Source organism: Phragmites australis, chromosome 2 (genome assembly GCF_958298935.1).
Source record: "Phragmites australis chromosome 2, lpPhrAust1.1, whole genome shotgun sequence".
NCBI classification, from domain to species: domain Eukaryota; kingdom Viridiplantae; phylum Streptophyta; class Magnoliopsida; order Poales; family Poaceae; genus Phragmites; species Phragmites australis.
In genome coordinates, this window is record NC_084922.1 from 7,167,023 (window position 1) to 7,191,178 (window position 24,156).

Below are 24,156 nucleotides of genomic sequence, written 5' to 3' on the forward strand. Positions count from 1 at the left end.
TCCATGAGGTTGACCAAAGTCTAGCACATATCTTTGGAGTATCCCCTGCGTATGAATCTAAAAGGTAGTACAAGGCGATCGAACGAGAGGTCAATTTAGCTCTGACTAGGCCTATTCAATACCTTAAGTGGTTGGAGATTCCGATCACCTTCAATCAAGTTGACCACCTAGCTGCGGTTTCACACCTTGGTTGATACCCGATTATGGTCCAACCAACTATCCTCAACATCAAAGTTGCCCAAACTTAGGTCGACATGGGTAGTTCACTTAACCTCATCTTCGCTAAGACCCTAGACAAGATGAGAGTTCAGAAGTCGGAGCTTAAGGCGGGAGTCGAGCCTTTCCATGGCATAACCCCTAACTCATCGATCATGTCCCTAGGCCAGATCGAGTTGCCAGTTACGTTTGGCATGTCTGACAACTTTTGAACAGAGAAGCTTACCTTCGATGTCGTAGACTTCGAGACAGCGTACAACATGATCCTATGCCGCCTAATGCTAGGCAAGTTCATGGCCGGAGTGTACTATGCATACTAGACACTCAAGATCTCGAGTCCCAAAGGGGTCATAACTATCAAAGGAGACAAAAGCGGAGACCAATGCTGGGCAAGTTTATGGCTGTGGTGCACTATGCATACCAGACACTCAAGATCTTGGATCCCAAAGGGGTCATAACTGTCAGGGAGACCAACGCACGGAGGCAAAATGAGACAAGCAGAGCCTGGACATGGTTGAACACTTCAGTCAAGTGACAACCACTTCTGAAGACGTGAATTCCAAGCGTTAGAAGCATCAAACCACTGTTGAGATCAAGGACTCCAAGCTTTTAAGTCTTCCTGACACCTCCAAGTCTAACGATGCCGCCAAGGGTGAGACCAACAATGGCACTAGCGACAAAAAGACTGATGGTGGCATCAAGGCGATGCCCCGCGACCCGTCTGAACCGACCAAGACGGTTAAGGTTGGGGCTAACCTCAACCCTAAATAGGAATTCGAGCTCATCACTTTCCATCAAGCAAACCAAGACGTGTTCGTGTGGTAACTATCCGATATACCTGGAGTCCCTAGGGAAGTGATCAAGCATGAACTAGTTGTTAAGCCTGACCCCAAACCTGTGGTGTAGAAGTAGTGAAGATTTGTGGAGAATAGAAAGCAAGCTATCCAGGAGGAGGTTGACAAACACCTTAAGGTGGGTTTTATTCGAGAAGTTCGTTAATCTACATGGCTCACGAATTCCGTCCTTGTCAAGAAAGCTAATGGTAGATGGAGAATGTGCGTTGACTTCACCGACAAAGCCTATCCAAAAGATCCTTTTTCTCTTCCAAGCATCAACCAAATCGTCGACTCTACAACAGGTTGTACTTGCTTTGTTTTCTAGATGCCTATTCGGAGTATCACCAAATTAACATGAGGATAGAGGATGAGGAGAAAACTACTTTTACTATTCCTTTTGGTGTATTTTGCTATGTAAAGATGCCCTTAGGTTTAAAGAACGCTGGTGCTACTTATCAACGGTGTATTTAAAATTGTCTACAGACCCAAATTGGGCTTAATGTGGAAGCTTATGTTGATGATATTGTAGTCAAGTCGAGAATCGGGGATGCTTTGATTGATTATCTCAAGGAGACATTCGACAACCTCAGGAAGTATCGTATGATGCTCAATTTGAAGAAGTGCACGTTTGGTGTTCCATCCGTCAAGCTTCTCGGCTTCCTGGTGTCGAGTCAAGGCATTGAGGCCAATCCACGCAAAATCGAGGCTCTCGACCAGATGCGATCACCTCGAACACTGAAGGAGGTTCAAAAATTAATATGATGCATTTCAGCTCTTAGTCGATTTATTTCTAGGATGGGCAAGCAAGAGATGTCTTTTTCAAGTTATTGAAGAAGTAGACCAATTTGAGTGGATGGAAGAAGCAGAGCACACCTTCCAGGACTTAAAAAAATATTTGTTGTCTTTGTTAATTCTTACACAGCCTAACTAAAAAGAGAAACTTTTTGTACATTGGAGCTACCCCACACAAGTGGTAAGCACGGTCCTGGTGGTCGAACTGGAATGCCTTGAGAAAAAGTCCAATATTCAGAAACCTCTTTACTACGTGAGCGAAGACCTACACGACTCTAAGTTACAATATCCGCAAGTGCAGAAGTTGCTATATGCAGTCTTGATGTCTTTCCGGAAGCTGTGATACTATTTCCAAGCGTATAGGATCAGCGTCATGACGATGTACCCACTGAAGGATGTCATATGCAATTAGGAGGCCACTGGACAAATCGCGCAATGGCAGTCGAGCTCAATGAATTTGACGTCAGATATATACCACACATAAGCGTGAAGTCAGGGATGCTAGCAGAATTCATCGCCGAATGGACAAGCATTGAAGAAACAAGGTCGAGTGTGGTCGACGACCACTGGATGTTTTTTTTAGGGTCGCTCACGCTTCAGGGCTCAGGGGTTGGCATTGTGCTCAAATCTCCAACGGGCGATGAACTCATGTACGTTGTTCAATTAGATTTTAAAGCTTCCAATAATATTTCAGAATACGAATGACTGGTAAACATGCTCAGCATAGCTGCATCACTTGGAATCAGGCAACTTCTCATGAAAGGGGACTCACAGCTAGTCGTAAACCAAGTTCAAAAAGAGTACCAGTGCTCAGATGACAACATGGTGGCTTACTTGAGCGAGGTGTGAAAGCTCGAGGAAAAGTTAGAAGGGCTAGAAGTAACGCACATCAGGAGGGGTGACAACTCTGGTACGGATGAACTTGCTAGACTCGCTTCTTCCCGAGTTCTGATACCCGTATGAGTCTTCGTTGAGAAACTCATCAAACTATATGTCCCGACAGTTCAACGAACAGATACTGCCCAACTCGACTAGCGGTCTAGTCCAGTCAGTGAGGCAGAACCCGCAGACATGGATGCTACACTACTTGAACGCGAACCGAATTGGATGACTCCGTACCAAGCCTATCTTAAAGGTTGAGACATCCCTGATGATGATGCGTCTACATAGAAAATTACTCGTAAGTCCAAGCTCTACACTTTGATAAATGACAAGCTCTACCGAAAGGGGAGTACGAAATCTGGATGAAGTTCATCACACATGAAGCCATGGAGGCATGTGTATTAATCATGTGTCTTGCCGCACCTTGGTCGAAAAAGCATTCCGCCAAAGATTATATTGGTCTACTACTCTCTAAGATGCTTCCGAGCTGGTCAAAAAGTGCGAGAGCTGCCAATTTTTTGAAAGGCAGACCACTCGACCAGCCCAAACTCTACAAGCAATTCCTCTTTCTTAGTCTTTCACCATCTGGGGCTTGGATATCCTAGGACCATTCTCAAGGGTGAAAGGTGGTTATAAATTCCTATTGGTGGCTATCGATAAATTCACTAAGTGAATCGAGGTCGAACCCATAGGAAAGATAACCGCATAAGCGGCTAAGAAGTTTGTGAGGAGCATAATTATTCGATTTGGTATTCCGCATCGGATAATTACAGATAACGGTAGCTAGTTCAGAAGTGGGACCTTCACTGCGTTATGTGAAGAATCTGGCATCAAAACATGTTTCGCCTCAGTAGCACACCCACAAAGTAACAATCATTGAATGTGCTAACGGTATAGTTTTGCAGGGCATCAAAACTCGGGTCTTTGACAGGCTAAAGGCTTACTCGAAACGCTGGGTGAAAGAACTTCCCTCGGTACTATGGGTCGTTCACACTTCGACTAACACGGCCACTGGTGAAACTTCGTTCTTCTTAGTTTCAGAGGCAGTGCTCCCGACTGATTTGTACTTTGGATCACCGCGAGTGGAAAGTTAGTTGGTGGAGGGGCAAGAGCAGTCACAAGCAAATGACATCAATTTACTCGAGGAGTATCACGATCGAGTGTCTACTCGAGCAGCTACGTATCAACAAATGTTGCATAGATACCATAGTCATAAAATCCAGCCCAGGAAACTCGTTGTTGGGGATCTTGTCTTGCAAAAGGTGCAGAAATAGACTTAGCACCATAAGTTATCACCTAAGTGGGAAGGACCCTACATAGTAGTCAAAGTTACTCGACCAAGATCAGTACAATTATCTACTCCAAATGGTGAGATACTCGAGCACTCATGCAATATCGACCAACTCTGGAAGTTTCATTCTTAAATAGGTAAACTACAACTCTTGCAAACATTGCGGTTTCTACTTCCCCTTGAACGAGTCAAGGAACTGTCTATACTCATCCCTCGGACGATAGCTGATCGCGTCGGGGATTGGACGTTGGCTAGTGTAAGGGCTAGGGAGAGTGGCCGAGGCGAACCCTATCGGAGCTGTTGACCAGTGCTGATGATACCGAGTGGTCCTTTGCAGGATACCGAGTTGTCGATGGAGAAGACAACCGTACTCTCTCTACCACCGAAGATCGGGGGCTTCATCACCGAAGACCTTGTTGGTTACCTGGTCGATGATTTCATCCAGATCACCACCATCTTCATCTCCCTCCTGCATGACTCGGTCGCCGGCTCTTGTGTCAATCATTTTGCGGCGTCCACTTCAAGGAGATACCAGAGGTGGCATGTGAAGGGTCAGAGACCTCTGACGGATGTTCTGTTCTTTCTCCTCTTAGGTCTCTCAATCGATTCCTCCTCATCGAAAGAAACAATGATGATTCCCGGAGGAACCATGGCGATGGGCCTTGGGGTGAGAGATTCTATCTCTTCACTTTTTGGACCGAGCTTGGGAGACGACTGTGAAGTGGAGGCCATGGCTTTAAGCTCTACGAGTTCTACTAGGCGTATAGGGAGAAAGGAGGAAAACAAGGGGGAAAACAAATGGTCTCAAGTCCCCTCTATTTATAGAGGTGGGAACGGGTCTCAGTGTACACATGGAGCCATCAAGATCCGATATAGCTAGGCGTGATAATGAGGCAGCCTAGGTCACGTAGCGCGTCTAGCGAAAGTTGACACATCGATGCGGTATTATGACCTGTCTAATCTCTGTAAAGAGGAGCACACAGTCGTGATTATGCGTCAAATCAACGGTTGCGGTGAAAACGTGCACGAGAGGGAATGGGTTTTTAAGGCTCACCTACCTACCTATTTGAATTTACTCGATGATCGTGGAATAGTCACCACCATAAGCTTGGAGGCTAGTGCTCTCGAGAGTGTGGTCAAGAGTAATGTGTTGATTCTTACGCTCTTTTTTCTGTCTTGATTATCATATCGACTAGAAAGCCGAGGGCTACATAGCACATTTTTTGATGGTTATGCTCTACTCTCCATTTGATTCATTCATCGAATAGAGAGCCATCTTGTCGAGGGTGCCATGCAGAAAGGCATTCTTGACGTTGAGTTGATGTATCGTCCACAAGTGAGAAGTCGCGATAGGATGACATGAATTGTGGACAGTTTGACTACCAAATTGAAAGTGTCATTCAAGTCCACACATGGCTCCTGGGAGTAGCCACGAACAACCCACGAGCTTTGTGGCAAGCAAGTGTTCCATCGGAATGAAATTTATGCTTGGAAATACACTTGGCAGACACAATTTTGCACCGCGAGGTTGTAATACTTGAAAATTTGCTACGTTAAAAGTTGATCGCGAGACCCACTAGAGGTGCAAACTTTGACATTTTGAATCGTTGCTCGAATGGATGATTGGAGACCGTGGATGCATAGATCTCATCGAGATGATTCCGTTTTGCTATCAAATGTCCCATCTAGACTCTCGGTGAAGTTGTAGCGAGCTCAATAAATCTAGGCTGTTGGATGAGAAAAAAATAAAAGAAAGAAAGATAAAATTAGGGGGATCGGTCCTTAACCTGATCCCACCTATTTGCTCGATGCTGCTCCCAACCGTCCTCCCTAACCCTAGATATAGCCGCCTCCATCTCAGTCATCGTCATCCGGCCATCGTCCAGCCGTCACCGTCCGACCGCTATCTCTACACCCAGCCACCGCCTCCCTAGGCTGTCGCAGTATCGCCCTGGCCACTCGCCAACCGCCGCTACCATGACCACCACCATCGGCCGCTGTTCGCTTGGCCGCCATCACCATCATCGTCGTCTGTCATCGCTAGTCTGGCCTTGCCATCATGCCGCCATGGCCCGCTCGGCCTTGTCGCTAGCCAGAGCGCTGCCTGTACACCGCCAACCGGTGTGGGCAGGTGGGGGCATGAGGGGGTAGAGAGGAGGGGTGTCAGCCTAAGGCAGAGGAGTCGACTGACTAGGAGAGAAATGAAAGAAGAAAAGAAAAGAAAGAAGAAAGAAGAAGAAGAAGGAAGAAGAAAATAAGAGGGGAAAAGAAAAGAAGGAAAAAGGAGGAGCTTTTGCGGGAAATCGCCGAATCCGTCGTCGATTCAAGTTCCTCGTCACGAAGATGACTTCTAATTAGTCCTTATATGATTGTGCATACTTGGGAAAGGGCGTTTTCAATGTCGTTTTAGTGTTCTATGATCCGCCTAGCATGCAACAATATAATTCTGATGTTTGAGTTCCAATCGTTGTCAAACACGACCATAAGCTTAAAATGAAGGTTGTAGGTCTGATCATTATCTTTCGATGGTGCTAGCCTTGTTTGTGTTGGATGAGTGGTTTAGGAGTATTTGTTAAATCGATGATGTCATCAGTCGAAAGTTAGTTCGCGTGGTGTTTTGTTTTTTGGTTCTTTGGACCTTGACCTATCTAGAGTAGGATCTCGCCCTTTGTCACGGTAGTCAAGCAGTAGAAGTTTCTTCGTCGTTTAGTGTCACGTCCCAAAATGCTAATCACGTGATTAAGCATTCATAAGCATCATGACATTATAATTTGAGTTTAAACATATTTCAAAAGTACTTAGAGGTAGTTTAGAGCCTTTTAGGAAAATCCTAAATGCCTTGGAGATGAAGAAAAATAGAAAAGAGGAATAGAATCAAGTTTTCAGCACAAGATCGCTCTCTCGGTCTGACTGGGGCTCCCCGCAATCTGACCATTAGAGGGAAGCCACGTAGGCTTGCCACTTGGGCTTCCCGCGGTCTGATCGACCCATCCCATGATCTGACTGTCATAGCACAAATGCTTCACTTAAGGAAATCGGCCAACTCTCTCTCTCTCTCTCTCACACACACTCACTCACTCACTCTCACTCCTTCACCCACACCAAGAGAGAGGGAGAGACCACCTCAATGTCCAAGATGACCGGAGATCGACGGAGGGGACTTCCTCGAGCTCATCCCCTTTAACCTCGTTGTCAGTGAAGTTTCCACACGAGTTTATCCACCTCAAGCCTTACACCACCCTGGAGCCCGATTTCCAAATCAGAGCTTCCCCAGAGTGATCCTCTCCAATAGAAAACTTCCCTACACTAAGGTGAGGCGTACCCTACCATTTTCCCGTCATTCTCAAGCTCTAATCGATCCCCATTCCATTTAGACCCAAGCTTAACCCTAGCCTAGGGCTTATCCATGGGGTATCATGAGTTTAGCTCTGTGAATGTTGTCCAAATCACTTTAGAAGCACTCCACTAGTCCCATAGAGTATTTTGGTACCCTTCGTAGTCGAAGATTTCACCGGTGCCTTTGGCGGCGGCCTTGCAAAGTGGCGATGGCAGGGTCTCACGGTCAGACCGCCACTAGGGCCGATCTGATCGCCGACATACCATCGTTCTGACCGCCAAGGATCAAACTTTCTACAGACCGACGGTCAGACCGCCACCTCCACGTCGGTCTGACCGCCAGCCCTTCAAGGCTATATGTACTTAGGTACTTTGTCTGGGGTTTCAAACTTTGAAACCTTAATTATTTGGTGGTTTTTTGCAAAGGTTTTCAAAACACAACACTATTAATTTTCAAGCATGCATCATATGCACACTTTTCCATCGTTTGATTATTTTTGCAATGCATTCTTGATTCGTTTAGATAGTGTTATGCCGACGGTTCAAGCGAGTGAAAGAAAGCGAGTGAAAGCATCGCCGAGCTACCTGAGTTATGTGAGTGTTATGCCAGGAGTATCAGGCAACCGCCAAAGCAGTAAGACAAGCATCTAAGTATACTCAACATACTACTTTGGATCTTATATTGTATAACTTCATAAATTACATTTTATGTATGCTTGCATGAGTAGTGAGTCAATTGTCGGATTTTTGTGGGTAGAACCTATATTAATGAATTGCAATACTTCTACCTTAAGTTGTTGATGATCCATATCTTTGTAGTCTGGATAACATTGTTGATGTCTAACTTAAGAGTTATTCAAAATGCTTAGCAATGCATATGTCCTCGGTAGAAGTCGAGCAATGGTTCAACCGTTGTTCGCGAGCTTAGGGATTACTTATTGTTTACAAACACAATGACACTGATGTGGGTTGTATGAGATGTGAGGATGATGCGAGATGTGGACGGTGCTAGGGGTAGATCGGGAGAGGAGCCCAGATATCATAGATTGCTTGCATCGTTTAAGCACCGTTTGTCGGTGCCGTTAGTTTTAGCACTTTCCATACAACCATATATTCAAATAATAGGTGAATGAACTGAGTATCATACGCCGTGCTGACGCTTGCCTTGTGGCCGTATGACGCGTAAGAAAAATAAAGGAGAAGCAAGGTGACGGGAAGCCGGAGGTGTTCGGGACATGCTCACGATAACCTCGGTGCCATAGGGGTATGTGCAAGTGGGTAGTTCTGGGTATGAGAAAGGTTGTCTCAGGGGTCAAGAGGATAGACCCAGGTCGTGTGGACAAAGTTGTACCCCCTGCTGGGTTTAAGAATAATTCGAATTGCTGTGCTCTCAGTCATGAGCATGCTTCTATCCATCCGCATCGGTCGTAGAGTCGCGAATGTGGGATGTTATGGTATGGCATGTTGGGTTATGGGTGAGCTGATTTTATTTACAGATATGCTTATTATGGTTCCAATTACATATGTTCTTGTGGTGATTATGGAATAGAATGGTACATGTGGTTATGTATAGATGCTCACATGTGTATATCAAATTGCATTTCGCTTATGAAAGTTACTTAACCCTTACTAATACATCAATGCATTCTCCTTGGAGTCAGGCTATTATATGTACCCATTATGGATTAAATCTTGCAAGTACCTTCGCACTCACACTGCTCTTTCATGTTCTACAGGTAAGTAGGAGCTCATGTTTGGCTACTTCACGTCCGCCAATGTAGGTGGAGGGAATGAGTAGTGCAAACTACTCGTGTGGTGAGGCTTTTGGGTGGAGCCTAAAGGCATATGGCTTTACCTAACTTTTGTTAGTTCATAGATGTTAATCTTTCGCTGAGTAGTTTCTAGTTTTGGTTAGGAGGTGACCTGTTTTTCATCATCCTAGCTTTCTTTTGATGTAAATTATCGTAAATGGTTGATTGATTAAGAACTTGTAATATAACTTAATTACTCATTCTTTCTTAAGCTTTCTTGTAATGCTATATGTTAGAATGATATTGTTCCGATTTTAGGCACAAAACACGTGCCAAGACTACCAAAATGATATTCTAGTTAATCATTATGGTTATGATTAAGCAAATGATTGTCCTGGTGATTAATTGTAATACTATCTGGATGGTTCCTCTCAGCGTGATGTATTTAATTGGAATATAATGCCATAGTATTTACGTTGTCTGTGGAGGGGTAAAGGTGAGGAAGAGCATGACATATGCACACATATGCATTCATATGAATGTCTCTACTTTGTTTGCTTTGATATCATCCTTATGTTGCAATGAAGTCTTTAATATTGTTTTGGTTGATACTACTATAGTGAAACATAGCTAGTGGATGGTAGCATGTGGTCATTGTTGTATTGTCAAACTTAATCATGTTTTTCAGATATTGTTAACCTATTCAGTTTATTATCATTGTTAAAGATGAATGTCTAATCATCTGTAACTCAATAGTTTGTTAAAATAATTCACTTGTTGAGATTTTCGAACCTCGCCTTTGCTACCTTTCCAATTACCTTGAGGTGTTGGCGATCATGCGGGATGGGTAGCTAAGCGTCATTTGCACTTTCACTTTTATCTTTTGATTAAACTTGTTATGTTGTCAGTAGTTGGTTCTTAGCCTCATGATGTAAGTTTGATCTATTATGGTTTGAATTTATGAATGAGCTTTTTTCCTTTTGCTATGATGTTCATTACTGCTAGTGTGATGTTATATATAGCTGTCTATGTGATGAGTGGTCAGTTCTACCTCTTTTTGTAGGTGAGGTGTTGCCAAATTTTTTTTTGAGGTTCGACGGTCTTGTAGGTTGGTTTGGTGGCACTCTGTGCTTGTAGTGGTCCCCGGGGTGTTACAAAGATTGTGGGAAAATCTTCTAAGTGGAGTTGTTGACAAGCGTCTAGAATTCGTTGGCCATCACAATACGCTAATTGGTGTCGACGAGCGCACTCTGATAATTAGAGGAAATGGGAGATATGGAGATGTGTGTCGCGGACAGGTTGAGGTGATTGATGGGCTTGACAATTCCAGAAGCACCATGAGTCACCATAGGGGGGGTGTTCCACACCTGTAGGGCGTGACACCAGGGCAGCAATAGCTGGTTGTGTTGCAAGAGGCACACCATGAGGTGGGGTCTAGTCGTAGGCGCTTGGCTTGGCGATGTAGGAGCGAGCACACCCACAACAGGGCCGATGAGGACTGTGTGTGGAGTCGCATACTAGAGGCCCGTCCCAGGTGGCTCAGGCGCGTCATGTGTGAGGCATACGTGAGCCCCTCCTGGCCGTGCGCGCTAGCGACGAGGCGCGAACCAGCCCTTCTTGGCGTGCGTTGCGAGGGGGCGATCCCCTCGTGGACGTAGGGCTGAAAATGGTGCGAGAATTCATTCATGTTTTAATAACCGGCAATCATGTGTTTGTTTTTGTTCCTGATTTTTTTGTTTCCATCCGATTGAGAAAATATGAAAATGAAAATGGTTAGTGGTTTTCCCAATGTTACCTGGACGCGTGTTGCGAGGGCACCAACCCCACCTGGTATGTTGGGTCCAAAATTGGCAAAGAAAGGACCCTGCCTGTTGCCTCGTTAGACACGTCATCCATTCCTCACGATTTACATAGACGGTCAGAGGTGCGCTGCACACCTCTCGACCGTTGCCACAGGAAGCAAAGCAGCGAACGAACCAACCACATCATCCGGTCGCTGTCGTCGCCATCTGGGCCGCCGACGTGGTCGGTGGCCGTGAGCCTGAGGCACTACGGCGGGCTAGAGATTCGTGCCACCGCGGAGAACGTGCTCCCGGGGTGGGGCCACAGCGAGAAGCGCCTGTCCCTGCTCCTCCTCGCCGTCACCTCCCAATGCGGCACCCATCGTCCTCCTCCGGCAGCGCCCAGCGAGACCCGGAAACCCTGCAAGGTCCTCCATTTCCTACAAAGCAAGTGGGCACGGTGTCGCGGGTCACTTCCCTCTAGCGACACAAGAAGCCACCGTGCTAGGCGCCCGGGCTCCAGCAATCCCACGTCGGTTGCTTTGGGTAGGTTAATGTCCATGATCGATCACACCATTGTTGTATCAAATCCAACCGATTTCTTGGCCTAACACTTCAATGCTTGGCTTCTTGCTTGCCTGCGTCTGTGTTGGCTGCAACAGAATTGAGCATGGCCGAGGCCCGTCCAGTGTTACAAGGCGTGGGAACTGACAGAGCCGACGGTGCTGCGGTTCATCGTCTCGTCATCTTTGTCGTCGCCGTCGCTGCCATCATGGTGACAAGATTCTTTGAGCTCTTAGAGCCACCATCTCTCAACAAGTATAAGTGCCTGCTCCAGTTGCCCAAGCAGAGGCTGCAGTGGCTCTTCAGCAAGTAGAATTTTACTGGGTTGTTTCCATCACCATTTCACCCAGATCAGTGGAATCCAAGTGGCTACTGGGTAGGAAGTGTTTGTGCTAACACGAGTGACGGAGCTTGGACCGAAATTCAGAGAAGGCCCATGAAGCTAAATGGGTTCTAATTAGGCCGTAGAGAGACTGAATCAATGAAATATTAGAGATTAGACCTAAAATACACTACAAAATATAGAAAACTTGTTGGGCCAGAGGGGTCACGGCCCACCCTGGCCACAACAATGCTCTGCCGCTGCTGACATGCACACTAGGTCAATTCATGTTCAGATTACTGTATAAATGATAGGGGGGTTAACGTGTCCTTCGAAGATCATGGAGAACATTCGGGGTTACAGAGTAGTGGTACTAATTTATGGTTTTTGCAATACTTATTCAATGACTTTTACATATAGGTCAGTTACTCAGTTTGCCTGTTTGAGTATTATACTGCTAAAGTTCAGAGTACAAGGACCTGGTACATTTTGGTTGCACAATCAGATGGCTTTCAATCCTGCAGCTTTGGAGAACTGAACTTAATTTTCAGAAATATAATAGGTTTGCACCGCGTTCTCAGAAAAAAAGGGTTATCATTCAGATAACTCTTTCCAGAATCACTAACAACAAAGAAGTTACTATCCAGACTTCCAGACGGTCTACAGTAACACGAGCTTACGGTGAAAACCATCAGTACAAAACCAATGGAGGGAAAAAAAACATTGATCTTCTGGAACAGATAATGCCAAAGAGTGAGGTGCACTTCAGAAATGAGCATATAGACATTGGGGATCTGATTACGTTGGTAGGTGCGTGCTTAGCTCATGCATTTAAACGGGCTTCAAATGATTGCAGATAAAATGCCCCACATTGCCCTTTCCTCTCCTGAGAATCACAGCTTGAAACAGGTAACATCGATGAATGTTAAATACTCTTCATAAACTCTGATTTCATGATTCACACTCAAGTCACTCGAACACAAGAAGACTGAATTCATATTCATGCTGTTTACCTGTTCAGACGCTTTTTGCAAGGACATGAGATCCATCCTCTGCCATCCTGAAGCACTTATCCTGTAGAAATAGAGCGAGCAGAATATGATACTCATAAAAGGTTATTCTGACAACACTATTTGAAGTTTGCCACAAGGATTATGCATCAAACGAAGTTGCACATCAGCAAAGTATCTTTTGGACCAACTTCCTCACATCAAAATGATGCCACAGAATGACATTCTTAGGACATGTGTAATTCATTCCCAATAACAGCGGCATATATTCAATCACAAGTGGAAAAAAGGAGAGCAATATGGAATTATTAATTACGACCTAGCTGGTTTACATTACCTTATCTAGCTTGTCCTTCATTGGTGTAGCCACAACTATCTTCTGAACACAGAGCCGTCGGAGAACACGTTGTTCAAGCATAAACTGATACTGAACATCACTGTTGTTTGGTGACACGCTTGCTATTATCTTCTTCTCAATTCCCACTTCCTCTAGAGATCAGCAACATATTGACATGGATGAAACTTTTTGCTTTTTAAGTTGACATACAGAGAGAAAGACAAGCTACAGAGAAATGGGCAACAAACCTCCAACGAAAGGAGACTGGAGCATATCATTTCTTTTAGAATGATCTCCAACATTGTGAATCGTGCTTCTCAAATGCAATGGAGCTTCGAAGTCAACACCAGGATTATCTCTAGAAATGGACAATGAGAGAGCCTCCGGTAAATCCGTGAACATACAACAATTTAGAAGAAAGACATTTGATGGGAACACTACTTACAGCTTTTCCCTCGTTCCAGGTCTAACATGAGCATGAACTTGGAATAATTCTGCTGAGGTTTCCTGAAGACAGCTTAAGTTTGCAGGAATTTGTGTTGCTGCTGCTGATGTCTCCTTCTGCGCTTCAGGATAACTGGACACTTCTGAGCAATCAGAACATGTTTCAGTTCCACTCATCTCATTTCTGTGATCTGCTGAGAGTTTACATGTTTCTGTTAACATCTTAGTATCTGGTTTCTCAGATGCCTCAATCTTGCCTTCATTCTTATCATTGTTTTTTCTTGCCAGTAGATCAGTCAACTCAAGATCTACCTGAAAAGTGCCATTACTAACATGCCTATCCTCCCAAAATGTGTTTAGTTCTGACTCCTGAAAATTAAAACCAGGACTGAACCCATGCCTCAATGAATCCTTGCCAGAAGGCTGTGAACACGTAATATGTGGACCTACAGTTTTTCTTAAAGAACTCAATGCTTTCTTTGCAGGAAAAACATCAGCATTTCGATTGCTGAAAGTCGCAAAATTATCTTCTTGCTTCTTGTCTGCCTTCTGTTCAAAGAAAGTACTCATATAAATGTCACCCTGAAGATCCTTGGCACCAAATGGGTTTGATAATTCAATGTTATCACCAAAGATATCTGAAACTGGACACTGCATGTGAATGCCATCTTCAAAAATGGAATTATCAGGTCTGTGAAAAACAGAATGAACTTGTGAAGTAGGTCTCTTTTCAGTTGACTCCACGGTTTGATACATGCTCAAATCAGGAGCAGAACTGAAAGAGGCTTTATCCTCGCGCATTACACTGCAACTCAATGGGTTAGTTAATCCAGAGCTACCCTTCAGATGGGAGGTAGGAGGACCCCAATTGGCAAATTTCTCCATAAGTGATAAACGGCAGCTTGGTTCTCGAGTTCTTGGTTGCTCAGTAACCCTTTCTGGCCAATAACTTGTTTCAAGTTTCTTTTGATCTGTTGTTCTTTCATGATCCACCTTTTCTGGATTGTTAAATAGTGACATCCCATGAAGATGTGCATCCATGTTTGGAATATCTGGCTTATCCAAGCTTATATGAAACTCATCCGTCTTGTTCATCTCATTCTTTACTGCCGGTGATGGTTTCTTGCACTTTCTATCCTTCATTGCTTCGAACCGAAAAAAGGGGGGAAATATCAAGATATAGAGTGTATAATGTAACCCCTAGTCTACAATGAAATATACCAATGTAAAGAGTCTTCGCTGAAGACAAAAGCAGAAGTCAAGAGTAAAAATGACTGACCTGCAGCAGATGTGCGTGATTCTTCACTGCAAAAGAATAATTTTGAAAGGATCAGCAAGAAAACTCATAATAATTTTGCATGACATAAGAACATTCAGGAATCAGGAGCATAGAACCCACTCAGACAGTTAAAAGTTGATTCTCCAGTACCTTAATGGGCTCCTCCTTTTCTCTGAATCATCTTCCATGTCAAAGGTCCAAGCAGAAGGACCAAAAATGCTATTTGAGTTGGATACTTTCTTACTTGGTGGGTGCCTGACCAGAATGACAGAAAGATCAAGATTATGTATAAATATAGTATGCATGAGGCTTTATTCTGCTTACCTTTCCCACTCGAAATGTTCAGTAACCTCATCATCATCCATCAATGCATGATCAGAAAAGAGGTCCTGTGACGATGGAATTCCTTCAACAAAAATTGCAATTATAAGAAACATAAAAGGCTCAGAGCAGAAACAGGATAGTCATCATAAATAAACTAATCAAAGTATGACAAGTATGGAATGCAAGCATCATGCTAGGCTGACTTAGTATGACAATGTAATCGAAAAAACAAAGATTACATCACAAATTCCAACTATCTCATAGATATCAGAAGAAAAAGCAGAACTACATGAATGAAGAACACTGTTTTGCAAGTCTCCTTTAACAATGCTAGGTGGACCAGTTGCTGATGAACTGGGAACAGGTAAAGCAAGTTTCCAACCCATGTTTGGCACCTTGTATCACAAATTCCAAGCAACTCATAGATATCACAAGAAAAAAAAACTCTGACCCCCTGGGAGAGACGTCCCGAGGGTTTTTAGCTAAGGTCGAGAAACCCCCGAACGCCGGCGCAACTGCACTATCGCACGAGGGACCGCGTAAACCAGCACAGCGAGGGATTTTTTCGCGGGTACCCGGGTTCGAGCCCGGGTCGGCGGCACCACACCTGGGCGCTCTACCAACGCGCTATCGTCGTGTTCCCAGATATCACAAGAAAAGCAGAACTGCATGAATGCAGAGCACCGTTCAACAAGCCTACTTCGACCGGCTAGGTGGACCTGTCACTGATGAATTAAGAGAAGGTAAAGCAAGTCTCCAAACCAAGTTTGGCAACTTGCTAGATGAGAAATGCTCTAATAGTATTGGAAGTCTGGAACATATAAAATCATGATCACTTCAGCATATCATAGTATAAGTGCACCCTAGTTAGAAATCAATTGGCAAAGATGAGTAGAAATAACGTGGAATGCCCACTGGTCTGTAAGCTATGGGACATAAAAGATACACACAATTCTAACCTGTATTCTCAAATCTTGTGCTAGATCTTGTTGAGTTTCTGCAGGGAGAAACTGAATTATTTGTAGCCAATAGAATTTATTAGGTTTATTAGTCAAACCAAAATATACGTGAAGTAACCTTCGCTCTGGAGAGTATATGTCTTTAAATCCATAGTCAATTGTATCAAAATGTTCCTCTCTTGGAGTAGGAAAATAATCCTCTGAATTAAATTGATCTATCCTCCACAGTCTATCAGAATTCTCATCAGCTAGATTGCCATTTGATCCACTGCGCTTTGCTGTTCAGAACGAAAAAGTAGAATCATGAATATATGGTGTGATAATTTCTTAGGCCACAAAACATGAGTGGTCGCTTGCGAGGCTCAGTAATAAGTTGTGACACGGCAGAACTTACATTGCCAAAAAAATTCAGCTTGAGGTTCATAAAACATGTCTTCATCCTCAGGATAGTGGTCAGCATTATGGTTCTTAAATGAATCTGGAAAATAGGAATTAAATTGTTTCCTCCTTTCATAGTCTGATTTATCTAAAATACTATCCATTTTATCTGATGGTCTTCGCTCTTTCAGCACATTGATACTTTTCATAGAATCCTGTTAAAAATGATACAAAAATCATTTACATTCTTACTTTTAAAACGGTAAATTCAATTAACACATCTAGATATGATAAGAAAATCTATTGTAAATTTGTCATGTAGTCTAATGAAAAACACCTATCATATAAGTTGTATAAGGAGAACTTTTCTCCAAGGAGTTCACTGAAGATTTCTGAGGTTATGAAACTGTACAAAATAATAAATGAAAATGGAATTACTAACTCTCAGTCCTAGTATTGGATCCACCTTAATTACCAAGTCACTTTTTTTTTCTTTTGTAGAATAAACCTCTCTTCAAATTCTTTTCTGCCTATCTTTTGAAAAAAGATTAGATTTCAAAGAGGAAAGTGTCTGAAATTCTCACCAATGCCTTCATGACATCAAAGGGGATAGACCGTTTTGCTTTATGTGTGAACCGCGTGGCCTTTGGAGGCAAAGGTAAAACCCTGCATCACCACATCAATGCAATATAGTTGAGATTTGGATGTATCACTTAACCTGTGCGGAAGCGACAGACATGACTTATATCACATGTGAGGAAAGATTGGAGTTCTCGACCCATTGAGCTTTACCTTAACTACAGCCAAGGTGGGCAAACTAGAACTTTTGGACCGAAGCCTATGTGAACTGGACCAGTTGATTGTTATTCTACGTATCAAGGGTAAGATTACGAATATGATGAATTTGATTGTTGCAATACAAAATACCCTCTAGAGATAGTTTCTTCAATGCAACATTTTTTCCCTTGAGGCAAATAAAGTAAGAACTGACGATTGTCCTATGATTGTCTCACTTTTTGCACCTCTGAACTTCGTTTTGGCAAGTCCCAACCTACTTTTCAGAAATATCCACAAACAGAAAGAAGGGTTTATACTACCATTTTCTGTAAAATCAAACAGTACCTATTATTTAAACTTCCTCGCACCAAATTAACTTTATAGCTGAAATATTCATATGGGACATAGATTAATTAACAATTAAGCTTATCATTCAACCTTTTGATGGATCTTGGTGAATGCGGAGGTGTTTCCATCTTGATATGACCAAGGCCTGAAACAGAAGCAGATGGATGTCTAACGAACCATTATAGTATGTTACTAAAGGAAACAGAAGGCAGTGAACTAAGGTTGATCAGGGACAATATTAGCGACAGGTGGACCACAGAGGTCACACAAACTTCACAGCGAAATGCATTTGCTATCAAACTATGCTACGATCACTAAGACCTAAATGAAACAAATGTCAACATAAGGATGCAGTTTAGGTGCAGGTCCTTCTGGAAGATACAAGCAATACATTAGTTCAACTGTGAAGTGATCTGCAAGTCTGCACAGTATTTCTTCCTGTTAGCACAGGCAAACTGCTCATTCTCCCAACTGCTGCAAAACTAGTTCTAATAATAAACAACTAAAAAAATCCTTGACAGATTATAAGAAATAAGAAATTAAACAACTAATGATTGTGTTGAAACATGCACCTTTAACAGAAAATGAAACATGAGCTTCACGGGCAGGTCGTGCGGTAGACTTATTCTTTGATCCCTCGTAACTGACCAAATCAATAAGTGAAATTTCTGCAAGGACTAATCATAGTCAAACCGGAGTTTCAATAATACATAACAAGTGGATCAATCCCAGTTATACAACTTATGCATTCATACAAATTTATGTTTATGTTTGCATTCTTCAATTACACAGCTGCTGACATTGCAACTGCTCCTTTGAACTCTAGTTGAAAGAAATAATTGCTAACCAAACTAGGCATTTCTATAAGGACATATTATTTTAACAAATTTCCTTTTTCATGTAGTTGCGCATACTTTGAACAGTAACTCAATCAGTAGGGACAATAGAAATGATTGGTAATAGTGAAGGAAACATCACCACTTTGGAATTCCAGATTTTGATTTTGCTGCCTGGTGCTACAGTTTATGGATGGGGATATTTTAAAACCAAGAGATTCTTCATGGGAGTTAACAGCTGCTGCATCATCTTGATGACCAAAGGGTGATGACAATCTGCCAATGTACAAGGCTGAGATCTCACAAAACAAGATAAATGCAGGCACACTCTTACCATACTGTGTGGAGATACTGACCTTGGTTGAGAGCCTGCAGAATAGAAGCAAATTAATTTCTGATAAACTTTACTGTAACAAAAAGGCATATTACACACTTCAGAAATTAATAGCATATCATCTCATTCTTCTTTCAGCAGCCACATATTCAAAAGAGAAAGACGTATACCTACTATGACCTCCAGTCCAAGTTAGATGTCATCCTATAACGTGTGCAGCCAACCTTTTAAAACTTTGGCCACGAATATAAATAAGAAAAATTCCGATATGTTAGATGGAAATGCTTCTGTATTAATACTTTTTTAGTACCTTTTGGCTACCATGTGATTAGGGCAAAGTAATGGTCAAAATTATGCTCTGGAGGCCGCATCAAATCCTAAGCAACACGTAAAAGAAACTGGAGGGAGTACCTAGACTGTTTTTTTTTATACATATGACATTGTTAATATGCCTTTGTTGAAAAGTTGAAATACCATAGTCACAAGAAAATAAGCAAATCCTAATGAATTCCCTTGACTGACGTACTGAAGATTGAACCCTTACCTTCTTCATTGTTGCTATTGCATAACGAAGTGATCTTCTTTAGTGCCTCTGTAGGGCAAACTTCTGAAAGAATGCAATCCACTTGTGGAATAGCACCATCTGCATCTGAAATGATAGTAAAACAACCATACTAAGAAAAGTCTGCCAACAAGTGACATTAGTTGTTCCACTTGTCCAGAAATTACAGGAATTATGCTAGAAGGGTAAAATGATTAACCACAGAAAAATAAAATTCTCCGCTGAGACCTAAAAAATCAGAACATTGAGGAAGCTCACTTGCGGATTCATTATGATGACTATCTGGAGTTGCCAGATTGTTGATGTTTAGAACATCAAGTGATCGAGGCTCCTGATCAAGGGAAGCTTGACCTCCTGCTACGTCATTCTGGTTCTGTAGCCCTTGCCCCTGCTGCTGCCGTTTCTTTTGTTCGAAGTACTGCCTTTGTCTGCCGAGCATTTTATTTCAAGGGTGGAGAAGTCAGTCCAGTCATCATAAAAAAAAATGGCTAACACAAACAGAATGAACTTTAGAAACTGTAATCGGTAAACTAGGAAAGTTACCTGCTCAGAGTGGACTTCCTGGACTGCTCATTTCAGGCCGAATAAGTAGAACGCAAATCCATCCAAACATAACCAAATGTTAGCACCTTGTTACAAACCATAACAAAACATAAAAACTGCTACGCTCAGTAATTATTCTGGTGTGTCCATGCCAACCTTAAACCACCGTTGCACAAGGGAAGCACGAAACAGTTGAAATCATGTCAATTGCCCAAATTAAGTGCGATGGAGCACAATTCATAGGGGATTAAAGTAGAAATTCGAGTACTCACCGCGTAAACCTTCCTCCTCGAACCGCCCATCCATTGCAGCATTATGAGCAGGCGATGAGCAATCTCCCAACGGAATCGATCAATCCCCCGTCGGGGCGGGTCTCGGCTCCACGCCAATCCAGTACCAGTAGGCGAGCGGCGCGGAGGAAGGACGACGACGAAGGGGGCGGCGGAGTTGGGGGCGGTGGAGGAGGACGACGACGACGAGGGAAGCGCTCCTCCTCGGTGGCCGGCGTGCTGCGGTGGAAAGAGGCGGGCGCGGGCGACGAGCCGACGAGGACGGTGGTGTGAACCGAGTTGAGGTCTAGTGTCGGCCCGAATCGATCTAGACCCCAAGCCTGAAATAATTCAAATTTTCAGTATTTTAAAATCCTAATGAATTTTCAAATTTTCTATAATGGAATGCCTTTTACGGCAGAAACAATGTATCAAACACTTGTACGTACATGGAAGTGAGATTCTTCAGTACAATTTACAACACAATGCTTATGGGTCTGCCCAAATTTTGTAAGACTCGGGAAGATCTATTCTACAAATTTTGTACTATTTCAGAAGCTACAACGGTCCAAATAACCCCCCATTTTTACATCCTCTTTTCTACCATATAAAACCAAACCCTTCAACTCATTTTTAAAATCACGATTTTGTCTAGAAAGAGTCTGTTTGACAGAGATTTAGCACTAAGAAATACCTTAGGAATTTGTGTAACTATAGCTATAGATACATTGATTGTATTTTAGTGAGTTATTTTATTTATATTTTATATTAAAAATCGATATTTAAATTATTTTATTTTAGTCTACAATCTTAAAATCTAACTTGGAGTAACTTTGTCAAACAGAGTCTATATTCAACAACAACTCCTGGTAAAAATTAATCTCAGGTCCAAGCGACAAGCAGAAATTGTAGGTTGGATTGCGTCTTCGTGCTAATAATGTGATTACAAAGGTCCCTTGCACTCGATATCGCCATAGATGGCAACAAAACGACGCTAAGCACATTGTACAACAGCCTTGCAGCAGGTAGCAGCAAAGCAATGCCAAGCTCTAGCGATTAAAGAGTCAAGAGGCTCCTGTCCAATTGCGCTGCAAAGCAATCATCCTCGTCGTTGCCATGCTTCTTCTGCAGTTGCACCGAGATGAGCAACCGATCGGCATGCTGCCACGAGGAAATTGTAATCCTGGAATCTGAATTCTGAGACGAAGCGTCAATGGCATGGGCGACGCATTCATCCCGTTCACGTCTGCGCAGCAGGCGGCGCGAAGCAGGCGGAGTAGATGTCGAGCACCTTCTTCAAGTCCGCGGCGCTGGCCGTCCACACGTGCCCCGGCGACGCCTCCGGGAGGCCACCGGCGGCCTCCTCGCACCTCTCCTCGACCAGCGCCGCCTCCCGGAGCTTCCCCTCCCGCCACAGGCTCTTGACGAGCAGCGCCTTGGTGGGCGCGTCGGGCGCGATCCCGGCCGTGCGCATTTCGTCGAACACCCTCAGCGCAAGCGCCGCGCGCTCCTGCTTGCAGTAGGCCCTGACCAGCACGCTGTACATGTACCCGTCGGGCTGCAGCTCGCACTGCCGCACCAGCCCCAGAAGCCGGTGCACGCCCTTGAGGTCGCCGGCTCCGGCCAGGTGCTCCATCAGGCCGGAGAAGGTCTGCAGGTCCGGGAGCACGTCCCGCGCCATCATCTCCTCGAGGAGCTCCATGGCGTCGAGGCCTCTCCGGCACTTGGCCATCGTTCGCAGCAACGACGAGCAGAGCAGCGCGAGGTTGGGCCTAGACACGGGGCCGCAGATGGACTCAGCGTCCCGGAACACCCTGGCCGCCGCGTCGGCCTTCTTGGAGAGGCCGTAGAAGTCGATGACAAGCCGCACGGTGGCGAACGGGAGGAGGATGCCGTCCGACCGCACCTTGGTGAGCAGCCGCTCCACCAGCTCGACGTGCCCGGCGCGGGCGAGGATGGCCACCATCCTCGCCACCGTGTGGCGGTCGTGCGCGAACCCGCCGGGGCGGCACGCCACCCAGCAGAAGAACTCCCACGCTGTCTCGGCCTTCTTGAACGAGCGCAGGAGCTTGCACACCAGCCGCGGCGTCCAGACGAGCCCGACGGCCTCTAGCTCGGCCACTTCCCGCGCGTCCCAGCCGTCCAACGCCCTGGCGAGCTCGCGCGGGTCCAGCCATGGCTTCAGGGTCTGCCTATCTCTGTTGCCTCTGTCCTTGTCCTCAATATTGACCTCACCTTCGTCGCCGTCCTCCTCGCTGTCTCCCTCACCCTCGACGTCGTCCACCGCGTACCCGATCCTTGCGTTGGGTGAAAGCTCGTGGACGAAGTCCTCCGTACCATCAATGTTCCCCCCTTCCCGCATGGCAGCGATGGCAGCGCGCATCTGCGGCCCGGGCATGACGCCGTCCACGACTGCCATCTCGCGGACGAGCCACCGGAGCTGGTCGAACCTCCCCGCCGACGCAAGCGCCTCGGCGAGCACGTTGTACTGCCGGGTAGTCCGCCGCACCCGCAGCGACGGCAGAATGCGGAGCACCTCGATCGCCTGGTCCACGAACCCCGCGGAAGTGAGGTGGGCGATGACGACCGTGTAGGTGCGGGCGTTAGGGAGCGCGCCCTCGCGGACCATGCCGCGGAACGCCTCCACGGCGGCGGCGTGGTCGGCGGCGCAGGCGTGGAGGTTGATGAGGATGTTGTGCGCCTCGGCGGAGCGGCGCGGGGCAGCCGGGAGGGACTCGAAGGCGTCGAGCGCGGAGGCGTGGTCCCCCGCGGCGGCGAGGAGGCGGAGGCGCGCGAGCGGCGGCGCGGGCAGCGGGAAGGAGTCGAGGTGGGCGCGGAGGTCGGGGAGCGCGGCGAGGGAGGCGAGGCGGGAGGCGAGCGCGTGGAAGAGCGGGAGCGGCGCGGGTGAGGGGAGGGCCCGGAAGAGGGAGAGCGCGGAGGACGGCGTGGGCGCGGCGCGGATGGCGTGGAGAGCGACGACGGGGTCGTCGGGCGGCGGCGGCTGGGGCCGGGAGGAAGGGGAGCGTAGGCGGAGGCGCAGGGAGTCGATGAGGAGGGCGCGGCGGAGGTAGAGGGCGACGCGGGTGGTGGGCGCGGCCGGCGGGGGCATCGCGGCGGCGGCCGAAACAAGCGAACGACTGTAGCGTAGCACTGCTACCCCGCGAGGAGAACTGGATGGTTGACGGGGCCCGGGACCCGTCCGATCATCAAGTTTGGAGGATGGACGGCGCACAAATTTCGTGCCCACAGGCCACAGTCATTACATTTTTTAGCAACAAATTTCGTACACAAATTTCTCAGTTTCTTCCACTATTCCTCGCAGTAAATTCAGATGATTTTGTAGCACATAATACAATCAAGAAAAGAGAAAACGTACACAGGGAGAAGCATGACTGTGGTGGATCCGTAGATGCAATCGGTACTGTCAGCCCAAAAACTACTAGTAGCAGAAAGATGTTACCGCAGAGAAGTCATTTTCTAACGATGAGCCGTTCCTCAGAGAGAGAGAGAGACGGCTAGAAGAGCATCATCAGCATTGCGAGCCCAAGGAAGTAGGCACAGGGAATTCAGGACAAAGAAGGGCAGCCACAGGATACACCAGCAAACAAGCTGGCTTGGATTTTGCGCGCCATGCTGCATAATCTGCACATCATCATTTGATCACTAAATTAAACGACAGCGTTTGAAGAATTTTGCAAGTGCAACAACAACTCAAATACTAATCAAGATGCATAACAATAAATAACCATTTATCTTCTCTATAATTTCGAACTATGCAAGCAATTGATATTAGAAATGAACATGAAAGTGACCGTTACATTAAATTTATTTAGTTTTTCCTTTTCCTGGCATGAATCATTTTTTTTGAACAATGGGACCCATTTCCATGGCCTCCATAGCACATACTAACAGACAGGATAATAAATTCCATTTTGTTAATTTATTCTATTTAACCAAGGTTGAAGACATATCATGGTAAATCCAG

General features: G+C 45.2%; 2 protein-coding genes across 3 annotated transcripts; both read right to left on the reverse strand.

The window, feature by feature from the left end:
• Positions 1 to 12,296: 12,296 nt before the first annotated feature.
• LOC133897038 (uncharacterized) lies at positions 12,297 to 20,507 on the reverse strand. Of its 2 annotated transcripts, none has more exons than XM_062337632.1 (20): positions 20,175 to 20,507; positions 19,903 to 19,925; positions 19,618 to 19,787; positions 19,342 to 19,446; positions 18,820 to 18,832; positions 18,606 to 18,739; positions 18,200 to 18,295; positions 17,718 to 17,772; positions 17,087 to 17,168; positions 16,519 to 16,717; positions 16,243 to 16,402; positions 16,125 to 16,162; positions 15,166 to 15,247; positions 14,992 to 15,096; positions 14,842 to 14,867; positions 13,564 to 14,707; positions 13,367 to 13,476; positions 13,119 to 13,270; positions 12,785 to 12,845; positions 12,297 to 12,657 (listed from the first exon to the last, which is right to left on the reverse strand). In XM_062337632.1, the coding sequence occupies exons 1-19, from the start codon at positions 20,214 to 20,216 to the stop codon at positions 12,789 to 12,791; spliced, it is 2,793 nt and encodes a 930-aa protein (XP_062193616.1). In that variant the 5' UTR covers positions 20,217 to 20,507; the 3' UTR covers positions 12,297 to 12,657; positions 12,785 to 12,788. The 2 variants fall into 2 exon arrangements, with proteins under 2 accessions (XP_062193616.1, XP_062193611.1); XM_062337627.1 differs by having other exon boundaries at positions 12,297 to 12,670.
• A 496-nt stretch (positions 20,508 to 21,003) lies between these two features.
• Positions 21,004 to 23,820, reverse strand: LOC133897055 (pentatricopeptide repeat-containing protein At5g66631-like). The gene has a single exon (XM_062337637.1). It carries the CDS (start codon positions 23,278 to 23,280, stop codon positions 21,412 to 21,414), a length of 1,869 nt encoding a protein of 622 aa, XP_062193621.1. The 5' UTR covers positions 23,281 to 23,820; the 3' UTR covers positions 21,004 to 21,411.
• Between the last annotated feature and the right edge of the window lie 336 nt (positions 23,821 to 24,156).

Coding starts and splice junctions, on each gene's coding strand:
- LOC133897055 (XM_062337637.1), bottom strand. CDS start 23,280: ATGCCCCCGCCGGCCGCGCCCACCACCCGCGTCGCCCTCTACCTCCGC.
- LOC133897038 (XM_062337632.1), bottom strand. CDS start 20,216: ATGCTGCAATGGATGGGCGGTTCGAGGAGGAAGGTTTACGCG. Junction 17,773..18,199: donor TGTTTCATTTTCTGTTAAAG/GTGCATGTTTCA, acceptor CTTCTGTTTCAG/GCCTTGGTCATATCAAGATG. Junction 17,169..17,717: donor TCACCAAGATCCATCAAAAG/GTTGAATGATAA, acceptor GTGGTGATGCAG/GGTTTTACCTTTGCCTCCAA.